The sequence below is a fragment of the Oncorhynchus tshawytscha genome, linkage group LG07 (assembly GCF_018296145.1).
Source record: "Oncorhynchus tshawytscha isolate Ot180627B linkage group LG07, Otsh_v2.0, whole genome shotgun sequence".
NCBI lineage: Eukaryota > Metazoa > Chordata > Actinopteri > Salmoniformes > Salmonidae > Oncorhynchus > Oncorhynchus tshawytscha.
Genome location: NC_056435.1, coordinates 22,599,453 through 22,622,620, shown reverse-complemented (window position 1 = coordinate 22,622,620; position 23,168 = coordinate 22,599,453). Strand labels below are relative to the sequence as shown.

The 23,168-nt window shown below is 42.3% G+C and overlaps 1 protein-coding gene across 1 annotated transcript in view; it reads left to right on the top strand.

Moving 5' to 3' along the window:
- The window catches only part of LOC112254146 (zinc finger E-box-binding homeobox 1), a 49,670-nt gene extending 34,115 nt beyond the window's left edge, over window positions 1-15,555 (top strand). Inside the window, exons 2-9 of the mRNA XM_024426425.2 lie at window positions 4,161-4,490; window positions 7,531-7,764; window positions 9,536-9,750; window positions 10,001-10,109; window positions 10,367-11,721; window positions 11,953-12,189; window positions 12,493-12,676; window positions 12,939-15,555. Of these exons, the coding sequence (XP_024282193.1) occupies window positions 4,161-4,490; window positions 7,531-7,764; window positions 9,536-9,750; window positions 10,001-10,109; window positions 10,367-11,721; window positions 11,953-12,189; window positions 12,493-12,676; window positions 12,939-13,642 (3,368 nt within the window). The 3' untranslated portion in view covers window positions 13,643-15,555. The remainder of the gene's footprint in view (window positions 1-4,160; window positions 4,491-7,530; window positions 7,765-9,535; window positions 9,751-10,000; window positions 10,110-10,366; window positions 11,722-11,952; window positions 12,190-12,492; window positions 12,677-12,938) is intronic.
- The last annotated feature ends 7,613 nt before the right edge of the window (window positions 15,556-23,168 follow it).

Here is a 23,168-nt window from a genome sequence, read left to right as displayed (position 1 = left end):
GTTCATGTCCGGAGACTTGAGATCGCCCTTGCAAAACGTTGATTTTGTGGTCAATTAACTATTTCTTTGTGGATGTTGATTAGTGCTTGTAGTTATTGTCTTGCTGAAAGATCCACTTGCGGCCATCTTGGTATAGTTCATGATGCCGTTGACCTCGAAAAGAGCCCCACGACAGTAGAAGCAAACCTAGCCCCATAACATCGAAGATCCACCACCGTATTTTACCAGCAAATATGGTCAAATATATACATATATATATATTTTTCATCAATTATGGTAAAATATGGTGGTGCATATTTGATGTTATTGGGCTATTTTGTTCTCCAATCTCATAAAACATTTTAGGAAAAGTATTGTTGTCGTTATCCTCGCAAGGGTAGTGTGCTGTAGTACTGAAAACAGGGGTGCTAATCATTGTTAGCCCTATCTTTTTTAGATGTGTAAATAATGACTTCTTAAACGAAATCTCTTTCTCTGAGCAGGTGTATTATTATAAAATCATTTCAGGGGCCTTGATCTAATTTATGAAAGGTACCAATTGAATTAGGACTTTTACCAATATTAATGATTAATGGCATAATTGACTTATCAAAAGTTTTGCTAATATTGCATTTATATAGCTTTGTAATGATGGACTGACAGAGAATGGAATAGGCTGCAGAATTGCTTTATATTTAAACTCTTTTCAAAATACAAGTTATTTTAATCTATTTTATTGTCAAATTTAACGTCAACTTTGTTGCCACACCACATGGTATAATATCTTGCTTCAGTACAGTATATGGCTCCAGAGTTAGGCTTGGTCGCTTCTACTTTGTCTCTCTTCACTGAGATCTAGCTGAACTGTGGAAAGACAGAGGGACTACATTACATTCCTTTTACATGGGATGAAATTGTGATCCAATCTGTTTCCTGAAACGACGGGAGATAGAGAGGTACAACTATATGGCCCATGTTGCAGCATGTTGTTGAGACGAGACTCTAATTCCTGCTGGGATTTCTCTGCAAGACATATAGTACACCCCAAATCACACCCAACTCGCTATATAAGCGCACTACTTTTGACCAGGGCCCATAAGGCTCTGGCCAAACGTAGTGCACTATGTAGGGAGTAGGGTGCCATTTGGGCTCAGCCATACAGTCAGTCCCAACCTACCAGTGAGAGAGAGAACTTTGGTCTGGTCCACATTACCTCCCAAATTGGATTACATTTTTCTCTCCTATAACAGTGATTGACACTGTACGGCATGTGCTGTCATTAAAGCAGCATCACACAACCTGGCCTGGGGATTGCTTTCATTATCTGCACACTTGATTTATTTATTTGGATAGCAAGTGCATTCTTCACAAACTCTTTTATATTGAGTAAGAACCAATAAATCCAAGAGAGGCTGAACAGTGCAGGGGCTAGGAAGGAGGAGACAGGAGAGAAGGAGACAAAGAGAGAAGGAGAGGAGAGGAATTGGAGAGTAGAACACAAGTGAGAACACAGGACAACTGTCATTTTGCATGTTTCATGGGATGGGATTGTAACCTTTAATCGCGCTACTCTGCTGCATCACATGGTTGAGGCTGTCGATTAGTGAGTCCTCAGGGGACTGTTTGGAGGACTGTCTGAGAACAAGAACACTCACCATATTAATATCTACATCACTGTGCTGACACCAACTTCAGTGATTAGACAGACAGAGGAGATGCCTAACAACTCGGCCCAGCACATCCTCATTTTGGCTCTTCAAAGTTGTGAACCACGCTCCCTGCAAGTCAGCCGGAGCATGCATTTACTGTGAGAGAGCAGAGCGAAACTGAGGATGCTGGAAATGAAATAGCTGCATTTCTGGGCTGCCCCTCGAGCCCACCAGCCCACCACTCCACGACAGTCAAAGCATCACAGTCATAACTATAAAGGTCACGTCTGAATTTACTCACCTCAGCTCTTCTGTATATGCAGTCAGTGAGAATGATACAAGTGTGTCCCATCTTGATTACTCATTTGACCAATACATTTTTTTTCTTCTAAAATGGCAGTGGGTTCCCCAAACATGAACTCAATCTGCTTACTCACCGTGTGTGAACACAATCACATAACGTAAGACAAAAAACCTAGGGGGTCATTTCAATTGATTTATTTTTAAATGAGAAGAGAATAGAAATCCAGTCATACCTAGAGTCATTCCTTGGAAATGTAAATGTAAAACGGCTTCATAAATAGCCATTTACGATGTACTCGTAGCAAAGCTGCAAGTAATTCACATGCCTATGAACTGAATACAGGCCAGTGATTAATTCCATGACTTCATAACAGTAAATACATCACAAAAACATCTCATTCAAAAGTGTGTACACATGCTGTACTGTACACATCCCTCTCCGAGTTCTCATTTGCTAAGGTATCGATGTCTGTGTTTAGGTTGTATATTTGTGTTTATTTCACGGAAAATATGCAGCTTGTGTGTTTGCCTTCATTTGATGTCACATGAACAGTAGGAGTTTTAAACAATCAACACACGAGGAAACAAACTGTAGGATGACATTTTTACTTTGCCAACACTGCTCCTATCAGTGCCAATTCAGCACATACTGTGTCTAGTGGAAAATACTGTCAAAGTCACACACATCAGAGCTTTGTCTTTAGTGAAGGGTTATATGCAATGATGTACTGTATATAAACCCATCAAAGTGAATGGTTCTGTGCAGTGCTAGACACATCAAAGTGAATGTATGGTTCTATGTGGTAATGATTAGATATTGCCAATGCGGTCAGAGCGAAGCTGAAAATGTTTCCCACTTTATATATCAATGCCATTTAGCAGACGCTTTTATCCATAGCATCTGAAAGTCATGCCTGCATATATTTTAAATATGGGTGGGCCCAGGAATTGCACCTAGTACCCTAGCATTACAAGCACCACACTCTACCAACTGAGCTACAATTCATAATTCAGACGCAATACTTTCGTTCAATGTCTGTACACATACATGCTCTACAAAACTATATGTGCGACTTCTAAATTTAACGTAAATTTGCTTTTAGAAGTGAGGGGGCATAACTAAATACTATTATATATTTTTTTATATCCAGCCGGATAAACACTCCAAACAGCCTACCCGACAGCTAGGAGGTGTCCGCATGGTCCTAAAGCACAAGGTGCCACATTTTGTATCACATTCTAATGAAACAATTGGGGGGTCAAAAATGCCATTTCAGAATGTGGAAATGTCCCTGCCATACCCAGTCAAAGTTGCAGAGCTGAATTTTATAGTTTATGAACTGTTGTGTTTTTGTTTGGCTTTGTTTGAAGTGACTTACACTGTTTTACATAGAGAAACATAAACACATATTTTCATGTGCCAACCCTGTGCCTAAAAGAGCTGCCCCGTTAAAAAGTAAAGTTCTATATTAACCCATCAAAGTGAATGCATGGTTCTATGTAGTAAGGATTAGATATTGCTAATCAGAGTGAGGGGAAAGAGATAGAAAGAGAAAGACCTCAGAAGAGTTTGGGAAATAAGAGTCTACAGTTGAAATCCCCTGCATGTGTTTGTGATCCACATGAATTGTCTTCACGATGGGAAAAAAGTGGCTTATACGGTCCCTCTCAGATGTGTGTGTGTGTGTACTTGCATGTGTGTGTGTGTGTACTTGCATGTGTGTGTGTGTGTACTTGCATGTGTGTGTGTGTGTACTTGCATGTGTGTGTGTGCGTGTGTTTGATAATCATTCATTGTCTCCACGGTGGGAAAAAGTGGCCCTGGATACAATAGCACTCTCACACTTTGATGTGTTGTACTCTGCTGTTTTATACACTCTCCAGTTATGTCTGTGCATTTTGCCTTTTAAAATGTTCTCTCACTGTGTTAGATATGTCAGTAACGCAATGTCAAAAATGAGAGGACAGTTCGATTAACCCTGTGAAAATATTCACCACTTGAACTAATAATTGAGGGGAATTGAGGGTAATTACATGATTGCAAGGTTTTAAATGTAAGGTTTCTTTTATAATGTAATTTTTTTTGTACTTTATTTAAGTAGACTCTTAATTAATTTAGATTCTAACGAGAGTGAAATAAAATGACCTAATATGTAACTTATAAACCTTCTTTCCACCCTCTCCTCTCTCTCTCTCTCTCTCTCTCTCTCTCTCTCTCTCTCTTGACAGTGGACATTGAGCAGGCCAGTTCGCTGGGCTCGGAGGGGAAGGATGATGATACGGTGGGTTTGTGGAGCCTAGAGGTCCAGGACTATCAGGACAGCCTGGACAAGACCAGTCTGACCCCCAGTGAGGGAGAGGGTGACGGGGAGGGGACTGAGCCAGCAGGCAGCCCCAGCCCTAGGGGCCTCTCAACTCGGTCCCACAACCTAAGCCTCAGCCCCAGCCCCAGAGGGGGCCACTGGGCAGAGGGGGCCGAGGAGGAGGAGAGCCCTGGGAGTGGGCTAACCATGGAGGACAAGGATGGAGAGAGGGAGCAGGGATCACTCAAGACCTATAGTAAGCTTATCAACAAAGGTCACACTTTTTCTTCTTCAGTCTTGGTTTGTCCCTATTCTCTTATGGACAGACTACTTAAACAAGGATGGTACCATAGATCTGTCATGATACAACGGGATGCGTGAGATAACGAGCAGTATTAGTTTCCGGTGCTTTGGACAAATCACGATTTCGCAGGTTTTTGTATCTTTCGAATTTTGGAAGGGGAGGGGACATTTGGCCTATAGACTTACCTGCAACTAGAAAGAAAAAGGGTGGAGCTTTTCGTTCCGGTTCCGATACTCGTTCTATGCCTTCTCTTAACACATATGATCCAGAACTTAATTGAGCATCTGACCAATTATGCAAGACTTTAGTTCTGGGTTAACCAAGATTTGTTTATCCCAAATATCCCAAATGGCACCCTATAGTGCACTACTACCATAGAGCTTTGGTCAAAAGTAGTGTACTATACTGAACAAAAATATAAACGCAACATGTAAAGTGTTCCTTGAGCTGAATTGAAAGATCCCAGAAATGTCCCATGTGCACAAAAAGCTTATTTCTCAAAACTGTTTTGCACAAATGTGTTTACATCCCTGTTAGTGCCAAGATATCCTTTGCCAAGATAAACCATCCACCTGACAGGTGTGGCATATCAAAAAGCTTATTCAACAGCATGATCATTACAAAGGTACCCCTTGTGCAATAAATGTGCAGTTTTGTAACACAACACGATGCCACAAATGTCTCAAGTTTGTGCAATTAGCATGCTGACCTTAGGAATGTCCACCAGAGCTGTTGCCAGAGAATTTAATATTAATTTATCTACCATAAGCCACCTCCAACGTCATTTTAGAGAATTTGGCAGTATGTTCAACTGGCCTCACAACCGCAGACCACGTTTTTGGCGTTGTGTGGGCTAGCGGTTTGCTAATGTCAACATGGTGAACAGTTGCCCCATGGTGGTGGTGGGGTTCTAGTATGGGCAGGCATAAGCTATGGAGAACAAACACAATTGCATTTTTATTGATTGCAATTTTAATGCACAGCGATACAGTGACAAGGTCCTGAGGCCCATTGTCGTGCCATTCATCTTCCGCCATCACCTCATGTTTCAGCATGATATTGCATGGCCCCATGTCACAAGGATCTGTACACAATTCCTGGAAGCTGAAAATGTCCCAGTTCTTCCATGGCCTGCATACACACCAGATATGTCACCCATTGAGCATGTTTGGGATGCTCTGGATTTACATGTACAACAGTGTGTTCCAATTCCAGCCAATATCCATCAACTTCACACAGCCATTGAAGAACATTCCAGGCTGATCAACTCTATGCAAAGGAGATGAGTCACGCTGCATGAGGAAAATGGTGGTCACACCAGAAACTGACTGGTTTTCTGAACCACTCCCCTACCTTTTTTTAAGGCATCTGTGACCAACAGATGCACATCTGTATTCCCAGTCATATGAAATCCATAGATTAAGGCCTAATACATTTATTTCAATTGACTGATCCCCTTATAAGAACTGTAACTGATAAAATCATTGAAAGTGCTGCATGTTGTTTTTAGATAGTTGTCCAGTATATATAGTATATAAAGTATATAAAGTATATATAGTATATAAAGTAAGCATTTATGCATTATTTTGTGTATGAGCTTTTTTGACAACAGTCTTAATCCAGTAAACTAGGCTTCAGGAAAAGAAAACCGAGGTTGGGAACACAAGATAAAAGCAAAACAAATAATAAGGTATTAAATGCCATTTAAGATACAAGCATAGTCTTTGAATATGCTGCAGCATGACAAAAGAGTCATCCCACCACAATGTCGCAATATTTCCATGTACCAAAGAGGTGATGGTTACCGTACCGAAATCAGAACGGAGCAGAATCTGAGAGGCTTTCCCTTTCATTTTGCTCAGAGACACACACGCTCACACACACTTCCCTTTTATTTAGATAGGAGATCAAAGGCTCACACAGCTCGCCTCCTAACAATCACTTGTTGCTCCCTTTTCTCTTTCTTTCTTTCTTTCTCTCTTTCCCTCTCTTTCCCTCTCTCTCTCTCTCTCTCTCTCTCTCTCTCTCTCTCTCTCTCTTCTCCTCTCTCTTCCCTCCCTCTCTCTCTCTCTCTCTCTCTCTCCCTCTCTCTCTCTCTCTCTCTCTCTCTCTCTTTCCCTCTCTCCCTCTCTCCTCTCTCCCCCCCCTCCCCCTCTCTCTTTCTCTCTCTCTCTCCCCCTCTCTTTCCCTCTCTCTCTCTCTCTCTATCACACACACACACACTCTATCTCTCTCTCTCTCTCCCTTTCTTTCCCTCTCTCCTCTCTCACCTCATGTGATTTGGCTGTGCCCGATGAATGCAAAGCCCAATTTTTACAACACTCAACCACACAGGCTCTTCCCTCGCCACATGAAGAACGGATCAAAATATGCCAACATCTGCAAACATTTGAAAAAACTTCCTCAAAGTCTGTCACAGGCAGGCAACTCAGTGCAGAGCAGAGCACTCTGATTGTGATAGAAAGCAAAGCGCCCTCTCGTCTTCTCTTCACATGACATTACGTCTGTGGGTTTTGCTGCCTGTTACAGCACTCAAGGTCAATGACAAAAGCTTCTTGGCTATTCCCGCGGATGCCCAGAGCAGACAACTTCTCTCTTTCATAGTTGTTCATAAAATTCAAAACACAGTATAACTATGTATTTTATCTAAGAGTGTTAAACAATGACTAAAACATTGCAAGCACAAGGGTGATATATTCTCTAGATAGTGCACTACATTCGACCAGAGTAGTGCCCTTCATAGAAAATAGTGTCATTGTGAATGTGCCCTCTCTATCTGTTCTATTTTGTTTACTATCTGGAACCAGACCAGTTGACTATTAATTAAATTCACTACACATAAAATACTGTAATTTGGGATTTGCTCACAGTCTCTGTTCATTTCATATAATTACATCATATTTAAGCAATAGGGCATGAGAGCCTATGGTTTATTTGTTGGGTGTCCTTAGGCACAGCACATGTTTTTATCCCCTATCCCTCTTTTTCCCAGCAGGTCACAGGTCAGACAGTCAGGCCCTGGAGGACATGGCCCACTATGACTTCCTGGTGCAGCTGAGAAAGGCATCCTCCCACCACCCTGCCTCCCACCACTACCACCAGCACCATCAGCCCCCTAACGGCAGCGCTACAGCCCCAGCCATGTATCACCCTGGCAGCCTGAACCTTCACGATGACCCCCTTCCCATCTGGTCTCCTGGGACGCAGCGCTCACCTGAGGGACAAGGTACTGTAGGCTACTCTCTGCCTGCTTTGACACAAACACACTGCATGTCTCTATCTACTGCTTGCTAATAAGGCTAGTTTTCCAGGTAGACGACTGTCTGCTTTCACACAAACACCTTTCTCGTAATTTCTATTAAGGCTTGCTACAAGATTCATAGAGCTACTTTTTTTCAAAATGGCAGGGGGGGAAAATGTGATGCCTATCTTTAGAGGCCTATAGATATACGTGCAGTTGAAGTCAGAAGTTTACATACACCTTAGCCAAATACATTTCAACTCAGTTATTCACAATTCCTGACATTTAATCCCAGTAAAAATCCCCTGTTTTAGGTCAGTTAGGATCACCACTTTATTTTAAGAATGTGAAATGTCAGAATAATAGTAGAGAGAATTATTTATTTCAGCTTTTACAGCTTTTATTTCTTTCATCACATTCCCAGTGGGTCAGAAGTTTACATACCACTCAATTAGTATTTGGTAGCATTGCTTTTAAATTGTTTAACTTGGGTCAACATTTCGCGTAGCCTTCCACAAGCTTCCCACAATAAGTTGGTTTGTAGGCCTCCTTGCTCGCACACACTTTTTCAGTTCTGCCCACACAATTTCTATGGGATTGAGGTTTGTGATGGCCACTCCAATACCTTGACTTTGTTGTCCCTAAGCCATTTTGCAACAACTTTGGAAGTATATGCTTAGGGTCATTGTCCATTTGGAAGACCCATTTAACTTCCTGACGGATGTCTTGAGATGTTGCTTCAATATATCTACATCATTTTCCTACCTCATGGTGCCATCTATTTTGTGAAGCACACCAGTCCCTCCTGCAGCAAAGCACCCCCACAACATGATGCTGCCACCCCTATGCTTCACGGTTGGGTTGGTGTTCTTCGGCTTGCAAGCCTCCCCCTTTTTCCTCCAAACATAACGATTATAGCCAAACAGTTCCATTTTTGTTTCATCAGACCAGAGGACATTTTTCCAAAAAGTGCGATCTTTGTCCCCATGTGCAGTTGCAAACTGTAGTCTGCCTTCTTTATGGCAGTTTTGGAGCAGTGGCTTCTTCCTTGCTGAGTAGTCTTTCAGGTTATGTCAATATAGGACTCGAGGTACTGTGGATATAGATAGTTTTGTACCTGTTTCCTCCAGCATCTTCACAAGGTCCTTTGCTGTTGTTCTGGGATTGATTTGCACTTTTTTCCCCAAAGTACGTTCATCTCTAGGACACAGAACGCGTCTCCTTCCTGAGCGGTATGACAGCTGCATGGTCTCATGGTGTTTATACTTGCATACTATTGTTTGTACAGATTTCTTTTGATTTTCCCATGATGTCAAGCAAAGAGGCACTGAGTTTGAAGGTAGGCCTTGAAATACATCCACAGGTACACCTCCAATTGACTCAAAGTATGTAAATTAGCCTATCACTAGCTTCTAAAGCAAGCTGTTTAAAGGCACAGTCAATTTAGTGTATGTAAACTTCTGACCCACTGGAATTGTGATACAGTGAATTATAAGCGAAATAATCTGTCTGTAAACAATTGTTGGAAAAATTATTTGTGTCATGCACAAAGTAGATGTCCTAACCGACTTCCCAAAACTATAGTTTGTTAACAAGACATTTGCGGAGTTGTTGAAAAACGAGTTTTAATGTCTTCAACATATGTGTATGTAAACTTCGGACTTGAACTGTATGTAGATATAGTTTGAGGACTGGACATTGTATCTTCCTGAAGGTTTAGTTCACCCTCTCTCTCTCTGGTGTGTGTGCACCCTAGATGGCATCCCTCTGAGTCCGGATGCTATGAGGAACCTTCAGGCATGTCCTTTCTGCCAGCGCACCTACCACCTCGGTGCGTCTCTACGCGAGCACATCAAGTTCTGCCATGAGCGGGACGGGGGGCACATGGTGTGCCCGGTCTGTGGGTACACTCCCCGCTATAGGGCACAGATGGAACAACACATGGCACTGCACAGTCAGGTAGAGGATAAGGTGAGACACTGGAAGAAATATAAAATAATTATTTTGGAGTCCATCTACTACAAGGTGACACTCTTTTTAATGGTATTTTGAGCTGGATATGAACCAGCTCCGAAAATGACTCCGAAAAGAGTGTTGTGTTAGTTCATTTAGTTTGACTGTTCAACATGCAATGCCGATCTCATGTGAATTCTTAATCTCTTGTAGGCAGGCCTACTGATTTGACTGTATGTATGGTTATGTCTGTGTGTGATTGGTACAGCACCCTGGGTCCGACCATGGCATAGAGAGCAGGAAGTTCAAGTGTCTTCAGTGTGGGAAAGCCTTCAAGTACAAACACCATCTCAAGGAGCACCTCCGCATCCACAGTGGTAAGGAAATGGACAATCCAAATCAATCCCGTCAACTTTACGTCGTGTCAGATAAGGTACTGTAGGTTCAGTAGAATCTTATATAGGTAGTGCCTTATGTACAACAGGTTTATTATTAAGGATAGGTGGTTAAGAGGGTAGAATCAAGAGCAGAAGAGCATGATCTCCTCTATGAAGTCAAATCAGTTTTTTTTTACAATTAAATGTTTTCTGTAGTATCTTGGATTGATATTCCCTGTCTGCGCTGCTTCCTTTAGGTGAGAAACCGTACGAGTGCTCCAATTGCAAGAAGCGTTTCTCTCACTCTGGCTCCTACAGCTCACACCTCAGCAGTAAGAAGTGCCTGACCGGAGGAGGAGGAGGCAGCGGAGGAGGAGGAGAAGGGAGCTATAACAACGGACATGGCCACCATGGGGCCTACTACTCCTCCCTTGCGTCGCCCTCTGCAGGTAGTGGAAGGAACAGCAGTAGGATGGGCTCTCCCTACCCTCCCCACACCCAGGAGGAACGTCCTCCAATGGGGTTAGAGAGGAACCTGTATCTCCCTAGAGACCATGGTACGCGTCTCCTCCGGGGCCAGGAGCTAGGCTGGGAGTTGGGCCGGCGGTGGGACCCCACGCCGGAACGCTTTCTCCGGGCCAGTGTGTTCAAGGAGTCCACCCTGCTGCCATACCTCCATGCCGGCACCGGGGAAAAGTTTGAGCAGATGCTGCAGGCGATGCTGCACAGGGAGGAGGGAGGGTCAGGCTCAGCCAGGGAAGAAGGAAGACTGGGGGTTCACAATGGCGGGAGAGATGGGAAGGCATCACCGGAGGCTCCGTTGAAACTAAAACGCGACCGTGCCGGCTCGGGTGATGGCCAGGGTGTAAGTGGAGGGGTAACATGTCGTTGGTGCTCCCAGCTCTTTCCCAGCCCCGCCATCTTACTCCAGCACGAGCGCTACCTCTGTAAGATTTACCGAGAGGCCATGGAGGTGTCTGAGGATCCTCACAGTAAAAAACACCTCTCCCCCCTCTACTTCTCCACCAGACCCCCTCTCCACCCACCACCATCACCAGATAACCACAAACCCCCAGCGATGACCAATGGTTTCCCGAAAGACAAGTCTCCTCTCCAGAGACCCAGCTGGAACTCTGTCCCTCAGCAGCTGCTGGTTGCCATGCACTCCCCCTTCCCGCCCAGCCCAGACTCACTTGCCATGAGGTCCCATTGTTCCAGCCAGGAGAGTGGCAGGAGTGAAGGCAGCCCTGGCCAACCAGCACCAACCAGCCCTGCTACAGACATGTCATCCCCTCCCCCATTGGGGCAAAGACGGGTCCCCTCTTCAGGGTTCGGCTCGCACCTCTGCCTGGACCTGTCCTCTGCCATCCTCAACACTCCTGCAAGCCGAGCCGCCCCCCAGGGAAGGACCCACCGGTCATATAGCTCTGAGAATGACCAACCCCTGGATCTCTCCCTCCCCAAGCCCCAGGAGGGGAAAGCCATAGAGGACAGCAAGCCCTATAATGGACACCCTCACTGGGAAGAGAAGAGACAGAAGACCCAGAGAGACCAGGCAGAGAACCATCACCACCGGAGGCTGAGTGTCAATCTCAGTCCACCTCCTCACCAGGTAGAGTAGCTGCTACATGTGCTAAGTAGCTAATGGGGATCCTAATAAAGTAAACCATGTGCGTGTGCAGATGTGGGGCAGGAAGAGGGGGTACTGTTTATGTCTGACTATGGACTGTTGTTTGTTTCGTGCTTCTATGTTTCTATGCAGTTTATGTATTTAATGTGTGAGCACTGGTAAGAATTGCCTCCTTAAACTACAATCTACAGTAATCTACTCTAATCCCACCAGCATCATGCAGTCTACAGCGGCACTCATATTGTCGGGGGTTCCATCTACAGTGCCTACCCTCTGTTTAACCCTATGATGCCTGCTGGGCTAGCTGGCTCAGAGCATGATGGGGTTCCCTCCCTGCCCCTCAGCCGTCCAGTTAGCAGCCAGGGATTCCTCTCACCCATGACCTACATGATGGAGTCAGACACAGACGCTGTGCTGAAGAGGATCCACCAGGAGAGACGAGCATTAATGGTAAAATTGATGTTTTTTCTTAGATGGGCTGACAAATACTGTACATGTCACTTCCAACAGTGTAACTGTATTTCATGTCACCTCCAAGCGTAGATATTCCAAACAATGGATTTTATATGGATCTTGTCATGAAAAACAAGGCTTAACCTAGTTAATAGAGACCAGTTGGTTGATGTCTTCTCAGTCAGAACAAGTATACAACTAGAAAATAACATCATCAAGATGTCATGTGCCAAAGGTTTGCCAAACATTTGCCCATTGGGTAGAGACCTCTCCATCTGTAAGTCTGTGTGTGTCCTGCAGGGTGAGGTGATTGGCCGCGGGGGTCTGGACTACCTCTCTCTGATACAGGAGGGAGGAGAGGGCGAGGGGGGACCGGGGAGGAAGAGACTACAGAAGACAGACGAAGGCCTGTACGCTTGTGACATCTGTAACAAAACCTTCCAGAAGAGCAGCTCTCTGCTCCGACACAAGTACGAACACACAGGTAAATACAGAGTCTGCTGTAACTATCTTACTCAATGTATTTTGAAGCATGTGATTGATATTGATAGATCATGTTTCTGTTGCGTTGCTAAAGTGAGCAGAGTGTTCCATGATCAGGCAGATATGATCCAAACCAGAACAAGGAACTGAACTGCATACACATAAAGGATCTTCAACAATTGCAACGAAACAAAAACCAAATGTACTAGATCAAGAAATTGCCACAGTTACACATCTGCCTCTGTTTTGTCCTATTCCCACAGGTAAGCGTCCTCACGAGTGCAAGATCTGCAAGAAAGCCTTCAAGCACAAGCACCATCTAATTGAACACAGCCGCCTGCACTCTGGAGAGAAGCCCTACCAGTGTGACAAGTGTGGCAAGCGCTTCTCCCACTCGGGCTCCTACTCCCAACACATGAACCATCGGTATGCCTACTGCAGCCTGCACCAGGACCAGGAGGGGGGTGAGGAGCTTCCTCTAACCCCAGGAGGGCCCACCGATGTGGGCCACATGGCCGTGGACACCCCCCTTTCCATGGAGGACAACCCAACATTTCTTAGTGACTCCAGTCTAGATGGGGTGATAGAAGGGAGAGTAGATGAAGAGGAGGAAGAAGAGGAGCACGAGACAGAAGAGACTGAAGGCGAACGTATGAAGGAGGCACGTAGTTTGTCAGGGTCAAGGTCTGGTGAGGGATTGGGGCCGAGCCCCAGTCTGGTACAGGGGTCCACTGTGGGGAGGGACAGAGAGAGAGAACAGAGGGAGAGAGACAAAGAGCAGGTCGACAGACACAATGAAGAGAGAGAGAGTGCTGGTCTAGGGACTCACGGACTAGTAGAGACCAACCATCACTGGGACAAAGACACATTGGAACGAAATGGAGACCAGAACACAGACACATACGAGCTGAGCCCGGAAGCTCCAGTGTCACAACAGTGGACAAGTGTGCCAAAACAATGCATCTAGCTACATGTACAAATAAGGATTAAGAGTTGTGGGAAAATATATTTTAAAAATGCACTGTTCAAAATATAGCAAAACTTATACTGTACAAGTACAGGAAGTGACTTCCAATGCAAAGCCATATGAACACAACCAAAATAAGAACCACATGAATTGACAGCATAACACAAATTGCATAGTAAGAGCCATGGGTATGATATTCACGCTGGTCGGTATGTTAGCATGCACAATGTTGACCACTACATATCTGTCATCACAGCTACCAGTTGACCACTTACGCCTGGTTTAAGGTAAAGGTAAAGGAGTATGGACTGCAAGGTGATGTTGGTCATGTTGTTCTGTAGCAAGCAGTGTTGTTCAATGTGTTTCCAGTTGCCTTATCAGTATAATACAGTATTTTTTATTTGGCAATACAAGTATTCACTTTTGAAGTTTTTTATATCAGATTTGACATCATATTCTCCAAAGACCAAGAGGTCTCTACTGTATCAAACAATTGACCTCTGTGCTTTAAAATGAATGAAGCAATAAATAATAACTATTATTCAAATTAGAATAAAGGGTTAAAGATGTATTATTTTTTGCCAAATCTACAAATTGGTTTAGGATATATCCATTATGACTGTGGTCAGCTGTGCATTAATTATGAGCATTAGTATGCAGATAGATTAGTGCCAAATTATGTAAATTAGTTATATTGGCACTAATATACTGTATCTCCATACAGATTTACCATTGGGTTTCACACCAAATTTCTAGTGCTGATACATTTTCTATAAATAACAAGTCACAAGTTTTCTGAAAGGGACACTTTGGTATCGGTTTATGACCAGCTGACAAGAGCTCATTTTAAAAAAAATTGTTTATAAAAATGGGAATAGATGTGTGAGAGCTTTTAGACTGTATTAGTAGTCTGATGGGGGAAAAACCCAAAACATTGAAAGTCAATATATATAAAACATATTTAAATAAATAAAAAGAGTTCTTAACAGGGTGGGTTAACCATTGGGTTTTCATGGTGACTAATGAATGGCTAATATACTGTTTAAAAGATCAACAGGGAAGCCGGTCACTACAAACGCTCACTCAAATCAAATCAAATGTATTTATATAGCCCTTCGTACATCAGCTGATATCTCAAAGTGCTGTACAGAAACCCAGCCTAAAACCCCAAACAGCAAGCAATGAAGGTGTAGAAGCACTGACTTTTACACTGAGCCATTAGGAAGTTGAACGTTGGGTAGCCACCCTAAGCCTGGTAAAGTAAATTGATTTATCCATACCTTACCATATTTCTACACACAACAGAAAAACGAGAGTCAAAATTAAAATGGTTTTATTTTGTTTTCTCTGAAGAAGGAGCAAATAAATGGAACTTGTACTGCCTCACAAAATATTCCATATCTCTTAACAGACATGTGGAGTTGCTTTGTCTCTGTTAGAAAAACGCAAATACATTGTCTCGCTCTATGAAATATAAGTGCAGTATTATACTTGTACCACAGTGTAGGTTCTATTACAGTTGCCCTCGAATATATTAGCACCCTTGCACGATTCACTATTTCTTCTCAAATAAGGTGAAATTGAAAATAGTTTCATGTTCACACGTTTATTTGTTTGGTTAATAACTGCACAGGACCAAGATAATTTTTAAAGGTCCAATGCAACTGTTTTTATTGCAATATCAAATAATTTCTGGGTAACAATTAAGTACATTGTTTTCAATTTAAATGGTTGAAAATAAACAAAAAAATATTCTTAGCAAAGAGCAATTTATCAAGCAAGAATTTTGCTAGGACTGTCTTAGGGGAAAAGTGAAAACTAGCTGTTACTGGCAAAAAGGTTTGGAACTCTTTTGTCTTATTGGTCTATTAACTAATTTACTGCATGGTTATGTCACCAGGCAGGCCAAAACTCCTTCCCACCAAAACAGACTGAAATTTCAGGCGATCTTTTCAAACAGCTCTTACACTAAAAGGGCATTATAATTTTCACAATTTCACAGTATTATTCCAACCTCATAGTGAGGAAATCACAGGAAAATCATGTTTTTGACTGCACTGGGCCTTTAATCAAAACTGAATTGAGATTTTTCACTTCAAATGGCCTAGAATAAATTACTCACAATTCTAATCAATTTGGTTGGAGGCAGGTGATTCTCGTTTACTGTGTAATTGATCTAACCTGTGGTAAGTAGCAGGGTAAAAATAGCCATTCAACCAGTTTTGAAAAGATCCATTCTGATCCATTTATTGTAACGTTTAAGGGTGCCAATAGCACAACTGTATATGCCACCACAATGAAAGCAGTTCTGGTGTAACCATAAAAATAGAATTACTAGAACTGGACATTCCCATTCTTTCAGTCTCTATTTCTATGGGTGTGTCCACAGCGACAGAGTCAAGCAAGGTCTCAGAACAGATTCTATAACATTTATCATCTTCATACTTCCTCAATCTGACTGTGGTGTAGTCCATGTGAAAACCGCCTGGGATACACAGTATTCAGCCACTGTGAGTCATCTGTAACTTCTCTGCTACAGTCGATAAGATTGAGTTACAGAGAGCTGAGATGTGACCAAGCCAGTGTCTTCAGTACATACTTGACTACTGTACCTGTGTGGTAGCCCTGCTAACATCTAATGTGAAGTCTTCCTGACTTCAGAGTCTGGAAAGGCTGTTTTGATGTTTTGATGTCAGCACGATGCGTCGATAATTAAGGGGGCTGTGCTTTTACTGGTTGGCTCTCCTCCGTGTCTTTCTCACTCAAACACCCACATGCACAGCCACACACAGCCCCCTGAGCACAGCCCCCCTTCAATTACAACTGTTGGAATACTGTTGGAATTTCAAATCCAAACAATGAGAGGTCTCAACTCCCCAGGAAAAATAATCATTTGAGAGAACCAATTAATGCGTCCACTCAATTTCTGAGCAAATATTGCATGTACAACGGAATCCTGTCCAGACCAGTATGTCACCCAGGGCCGTCATACCTTTGCTCAAGACCAAACATTTAAAGTAGGCTGAACAAATGTACTAAAATCATTAAAATCCCAATTAAAATGCATAATAGCAGAGACCAGAGACAGTGTCAGTCTGCTTTGCCAGTTAGTGCATCCGATTGCTTTGAAATTGATGTAGGCATTTGAACTCGGCCGTGTAAACCTTGTTGTAATCTGATAGCCATGTGTTCATTTAATTGGGAATTGGGAGGTGAGGGATCCCTCATTTTTGGTGACCATTCGAAACCAAAAGCTATTGTATTGCTATTAAAATATAGGCTGTGATAGCTGTAATACATTTCCACCTCTCACTCGATCAGTTTTCCTCGATTAAAATGAGATACTCTTACAGATCAATCTTGATTGCAAAATTTCATTAAATATTGCTAAGTTAATTCGCTATAGTATGAATGAAGGGTTGTTTTTTTGTATAATAAAGTATAATAGTATAAGAGTATAAATGTATAATAATCACCCATATAGTGCAACTAATATTAGATAGACAAGCTGGCCCGCTCCAGCCGTTACCACGAGCTCATCCTCCCCAAGTAAGGTGCCACCAACCACCTCCGTGGTTGCAATCAATATTATCGGAGCCGCCTGGTCGATACAAAAGGTTTCAATATTCTCGGAGACGCATTGTTCGTTGATACAACGCTTCAATATTCGCAGAATGTTTGCCTTCCCTGGCGAAAAATGCAAGTGAGACAATGAGCTAGGCGCACACTCGAGGAACATCTCTGAATGCAGCACAAATGAGCGCACGAAACAATGCCACTGTCATGGTAGGAATATGCGCCGTTCCACAAGGGTGGCTTCATATATAACCTTACATAAGACATAAGACATACATTACATAAGGTTACCTTAGGCAAAATCAAAAGGAGGGGAGGGGGGTCGTTGAGAGTTTGAATCTCGTCACAGATAACGTGAATGTCTAGTAACCCAAAGGTTGCGAGTTTGAATCTCATCACGGACATTTTTAGCATTTTACCTAATTAGCAACTTTTTAACTACATTTAGCTACTTTGCAACTCGGTACAGAAAGGCATAGTGGAGCTCCATGGCTTGGTGCTGAATGGACAGCCCTTTGTCTAGAGCCAGCTATATAATTATTTCGTTTGTGGGCAGTTTTTTGGGCACCATGATGTTTTAATAAATATCTTTATTTTGCATTCAAGCCTCAGTTTTTGATTTATTCCTTTTTTTCAACAGTGTGCGGGTTTCCATCTCCAGTTGGTGGGCAGTTAGACATTTTTGGGCACGGTTAGGTAGCCTACAATACATTATTGAAAATCATAACTGGCACGCAGCTCTTTAGAAATGGTAGGATGGTAAAGATACCCGATTAATAAATAATGACTCAAGTAGAAGTGAAAGTCACCCAGTAAAATACCTCTTGATTAAATAAAGTCTAAAAGTTTTTGGTTTTAAATATACTTAAGTATCGAAAGTAAATTGAATTGCTAAAATGTACTTTAAGAGTCAAAAGTAAAAGTAAAGTATAAACCATTTCAAATTCCTTATATTAAGCAAACCAGAAGGCACAATTATTTTAGATTTTTTTATTGACGGATAGCCAGGGGCACACCAACACTCAGACATAATTTACAAATGAAGCACTTGTGTTTAGGTAGTCCACCAGATCAGAGGCAGTAGGGATGGCAATTGGATGTTATCTTGATAAGTGTGTGAATTGGACCATTTTCCTGTCAGGGTAAATGTATGGAGTAATAAGTACATTATTTTCTTTAGGAATGTAGTGAAGTAAAAGTAAAAGTTGGCAAAAATATAAATAGTCAAATAAAGTGCATATAACCCAAAAAACGACTTAAGTAGTACTTTAAAGTATTTTTACTTATGTACTTTACACCACTGTGTTTTGTATGGGTTGTATTCATTTGTGGATGTCCACCACCCATTTCGTATGATATTTTAGTAATTATAATTTGTATTATATGTTACAAATTTGCAAAACGTACAAAATATGTCACGAATTTGCAAACAAATTATATGTTATGAATTTTAGCTAGGTGGCTAACATCAGCTAGCTCTCTAGTGTTATGCATTTGTAGATTTTCCTTTTGTGTTTCGTTATTTTCGTCATTCTTTGGTCAAGTGTTGTTTGTCTTCATGCGTCGTTGTCGATTGTAGGCCTAAGTAGGTCCTTTGATGTAGGCTATGCCTTTTCTTTCAATGCAGGGTAGGATTTATCTGGCATAGTTTGCATTTGCGGTCAGCTGTTTTATGCACAGGTTACTTTCACGTTGATGTTGGCATTTTAAGTCGGCCTTGCAGTGACTTGATATTGTGTATTATGCCTCTATTTCATGTTCACTGTATTCGCTGTTCCACTAGTAAATGTTTAAATTCATGATGAGGTTGAGTAGTGGTTGACATTGCAGCCTATTTTGTTGTTGTTTTTTTGTTTTTTTGCTGTTCTCGAAATTGCATTTTAGAGTTTTTCAATTGTGTAGAAATGTAATAAATGAGCTTCAACCTCCTAAAAAAAATCATACTTTGCCATATCCTAGGTTTAGCTGAACTGACACCACTGGTGTCACAGCTCTTCCTGGACTGTGTCAAGTCAGTCATGTCAGCCAGGGTACCTGTGTGGAGCCATACTAGTGCCAAAATAAATTTGATTTTAATTCAATAATTTTGAATTTGTATTCAGAAAGTGAATTTGAGTTCAATAGTTCTGAATTTGTATTGTACAAATTGAATATGCCTGACACTTACTCTATCACTATGAATTGAAAGCCCATCATGGGCTTGTCTATATTTAGTAACAGAGAGTGTAGTCATATATCCAGTCAACCAACTTCAAGATGATCCGATTTTGTAGTATTGAACTGCAAGCCTACAACTGCCTCATGCCACCAGCTGTTGTTAATTTTATTATATTTATATCTGCACAAAAATACTTTTATCAGGCTGTATTTTTTTAATCAACTCAGCTATGTCTTTTGTATTGAATTACATTTAGTATTGTTTTTTAACCTGTGGATATATTTGTAATAAAAATGTACATTTTGCTTTACCCTTTGATTCATTATTTCCCAAACTGCATCACTGGATAGGACCACACATTATCAGCTTCAGGGATAAACCAATCAAAATGTTAACAGTAGGCCTATGTGGTTTTGGTAAAATACCTCAATTCCCTCTTACGGTATATGGTAACCTCACCGCCTCAATTCTCTGCTCAAGGGGACTAAATGTACAGAATTGGTGGAGATGTTTTACCCGGAAACATGTGGCTATGGCTGTGCCATGCAGACAAGACAGTGCTCAGTAACTGTTTTAACTCACAGATAGCTTAGTCATCAGTCCTTAGTCACTCCTCTAGTGTAACCAGAAAGACAGCAGGGACCTATTTCATTCCAACAGTACTAAAAACAAAAAACAAAATAGTACATAGATACATTTGATTCAGACTTAGGAAATGTATGCCTTTCCTATGGATTTTTATTTAAGCACATCTCACTATTTGGTATTCAGACTTACCTTACGTAGGTGTGCAACAAGCTCTTTGGGAGTGGCTATTTGGGAGTTGCTCCCCTGAACAAATCAAATCAAAGTTTATTTGTCACGTGTGCCAAATACAACAGGTGTGCAACACTAAGGACTGATGACTAAGCTATCTGTGAGTTAAAACAGTTACTGAGCACTGTCTTGTCTGCATGGCACAGCCATAGCCACATGTTTCCGGGTAAAACATCTCCACCAGCTTTGAATCACAGTGAAATGCTTACTTACAGGCTCTAACCAATAGTGCAAAAAAATTATTAGGTGAACAATAGGTAGGTATAGAAATAAAACAACAGTAAAAAGACAGGCTATATACGTACAGTAGCGAGGCTATAAAAGTAGTGAGACACCGGTTAGTCAGGCTGATTGAGGTAGTATGTACATGTAGATATGGTTAAAGTGACTATGCATATACAGTGCCTTGCGAAAGTATTCGGCCCCCTTGAACTTTGCGACCTTATGCCACATTTCAGGCTTCAAACATAAAGATATAAAACTGTATTTTTTTGTGAAGAATCAACAACAAGTGGGACACAATCATGAAGTGGAACGACATTTATTGGATATTTCAAACTTTTTTAACAAATCAAAAACTGAAAAATTGGGCGTGCAAAATTATTCAGCCCCCTTAAGTTAATACTTTGTAGCGCCACCTTTTGCTGCGATTACAGCTGTAAGTCGCTTGGGGTATGTCTCTATCAGTTTTGCACATCGAGAGACTGAAATTTTTCCCATTCCTCCTGGCAAAACAGCTCGAGCTCAGTGAGGTTGGATGGAGAGCATTTGTGAACAGCAGTTTTCAGTTCTTTCCACAGATTCTCGATTGGATTCAGGTCTGGACTTTGACTTGGCCATTCTAACACCTGGATATGTTTATTTTTGAACCATTCCATTGTAGATTTTGCTTTATGTTTTGGATCATTGTCTTGTTGGAAGACAAATCTCCGTCCCAGTCTCAGGTCTTTTGCAGACTCCATCAGGTTTTCTTCCAGAATGGTCCTGTATTTGGCTCCATCCATCTTCCCATCAATTTTAACCATCTTCCCTGTCCCTGCTGAAGAAAAGCAGGCCCAAACCATGATGCTGCCACCACCATGTTTGACAGTGGGGATGTTGTGTTCAGGGTGATGAGCTGTGTTGCTTTTACGCCAAACATAACGTTTTGCATTGTTGCCAAAAAGTTCAATTTTGGTTTCATCTGACCAGAGCACCTTCTTCCACATGTTTGGTGTGTCTCCCAGGTGGCTTGTGGCAAACTTTAAACGACACTTTTTATCTTTAAGAAATGGCTTTCTTCTTGCCACTCTTCCATAAAGGCCAGATTTGTGCAATATACGACTGATTGTTGTCCTATGGACAGAGTCTCCCACCTCAGCTGTAGATCTCTGCAGTTCATCCAGAGTGATCATGGGCCTCTTGGCTGCATCTCTGATCAGTCTTCTCCTTGTATGAGCTGAAAGTTTAGAGGGACAGCCAGGTCTTGGTAGATTTGCAGTGGTCTGATACTCCTTCCATTTCAATATTATCGCTTGCACAGTGCTCCTTGGGATGTTTAAAGCTTGGGAAATCTTTTTGTATCCAAAACCCGGCTTTAAACTTCTTCACAACAGTATCTCGGACCTGCCTGGTGTGTTCCTTGTTCTTCATGATGCTCTCTGCGCTTTTAACGGACCTCTGAGTCTATCACAGTGCAGGTGCATTTATACGGAGACTTGATTACACACAGGTGGATTGTATTTATCATCATTAGTCATTTAGGTCAACATTGGATCATTCAGAGATCCTCACTGAACTTCTGGAGAGAGTTTGCTGCACCGAAAGTAAAGGGGCTGAATAATTTTGCACGCCCAATTTTTCAGTTTTTGATTTGTTAAAAAAGTTTGAAATATCCAATAAATGTCGTTCCAGTTCATGATTGTGTCCCACTTGTTGTTGATTCTTCACAAAAAAATACAGTTTTCTATCTTTATGTTTGAAGCCTGAAATGTGGCAAAAGGTCACAAAGATCAAGGGGGCCGAATACTTTCGCAAGGCACTGTATGATGAACAGAGAGTAGCTGTAGCGTAAAAGTGGTGTTGGCGGGTGGTGGGTGGTGGGTGGGACACAATGCATATAGCCCGGTTAGCCAATGTGCGGGAGCACTGGTTGGTCGGCCCAGTTGAGGTAGTATGTACATGAATGTATAGTTAAAGTGACTATGCATATATAACAAACAGAGAGTAGCAGCAGTGTAAAAAGAGGGGTTGGGGGGGCACACAATGCAAATAGTCCAGGTAGCCATTTGATTACCTGTTCAGGAGTCTTATGGCTTGGGGATAAAAACAGTTGAGAAGCCTTTTTGTCCTAGGCTTGGCACTCCGGTACTGCTTGCCATGCGGTAGTAGAGACTGGGGTAGCTGGGGTCTTTGACAATTTTTAGGGCCTTCCTCTGACACCGCCTGGTGAAGAGGTCCTGGATGGCATGCAGCTTTGCCCCAGTGATGTACTGGGCCGTACGCACTACCCTCTGTAAGTGCCTGCAGTCAGAGGCCGGGCAATTGCCGTACCAGGCAGTGATGCAACCATGCTCTCGATGTTGCAGCTGTAGAACCTTTTGAGAATCTCAGGACCCATGCCAAATCTTTTTAGTTTCCTGAGGGGGAATAGGTTTGTCATGCCCTTTTCACGACTGTCTTGGTGTTTTTGAACCATTCTAGTTTGTTGGTGATGTGGACACCAAGGAACTTGAAGCTCAGAACCTGCTCCACTACAGCCCCGTCGATGAGAATGGGGGAGTGCTCGGTCATCCTTTTCCTGTAGTCCACAATCATCTCCTTAGTCTTTGTTACGTTAAGGGATAGGTTGTTATTCTAGCACCAGGCCAGGTCTCTGACCTCCTCCCTATAGACTGTCTCGTCATTGTCGGTGATCAGGCCTACCATTGTTGTGTCATCTGCAAACTTAATGATGGTGTTGGAGTCGTGCCTGGCCATGCAGTCGTGGGTGAACGG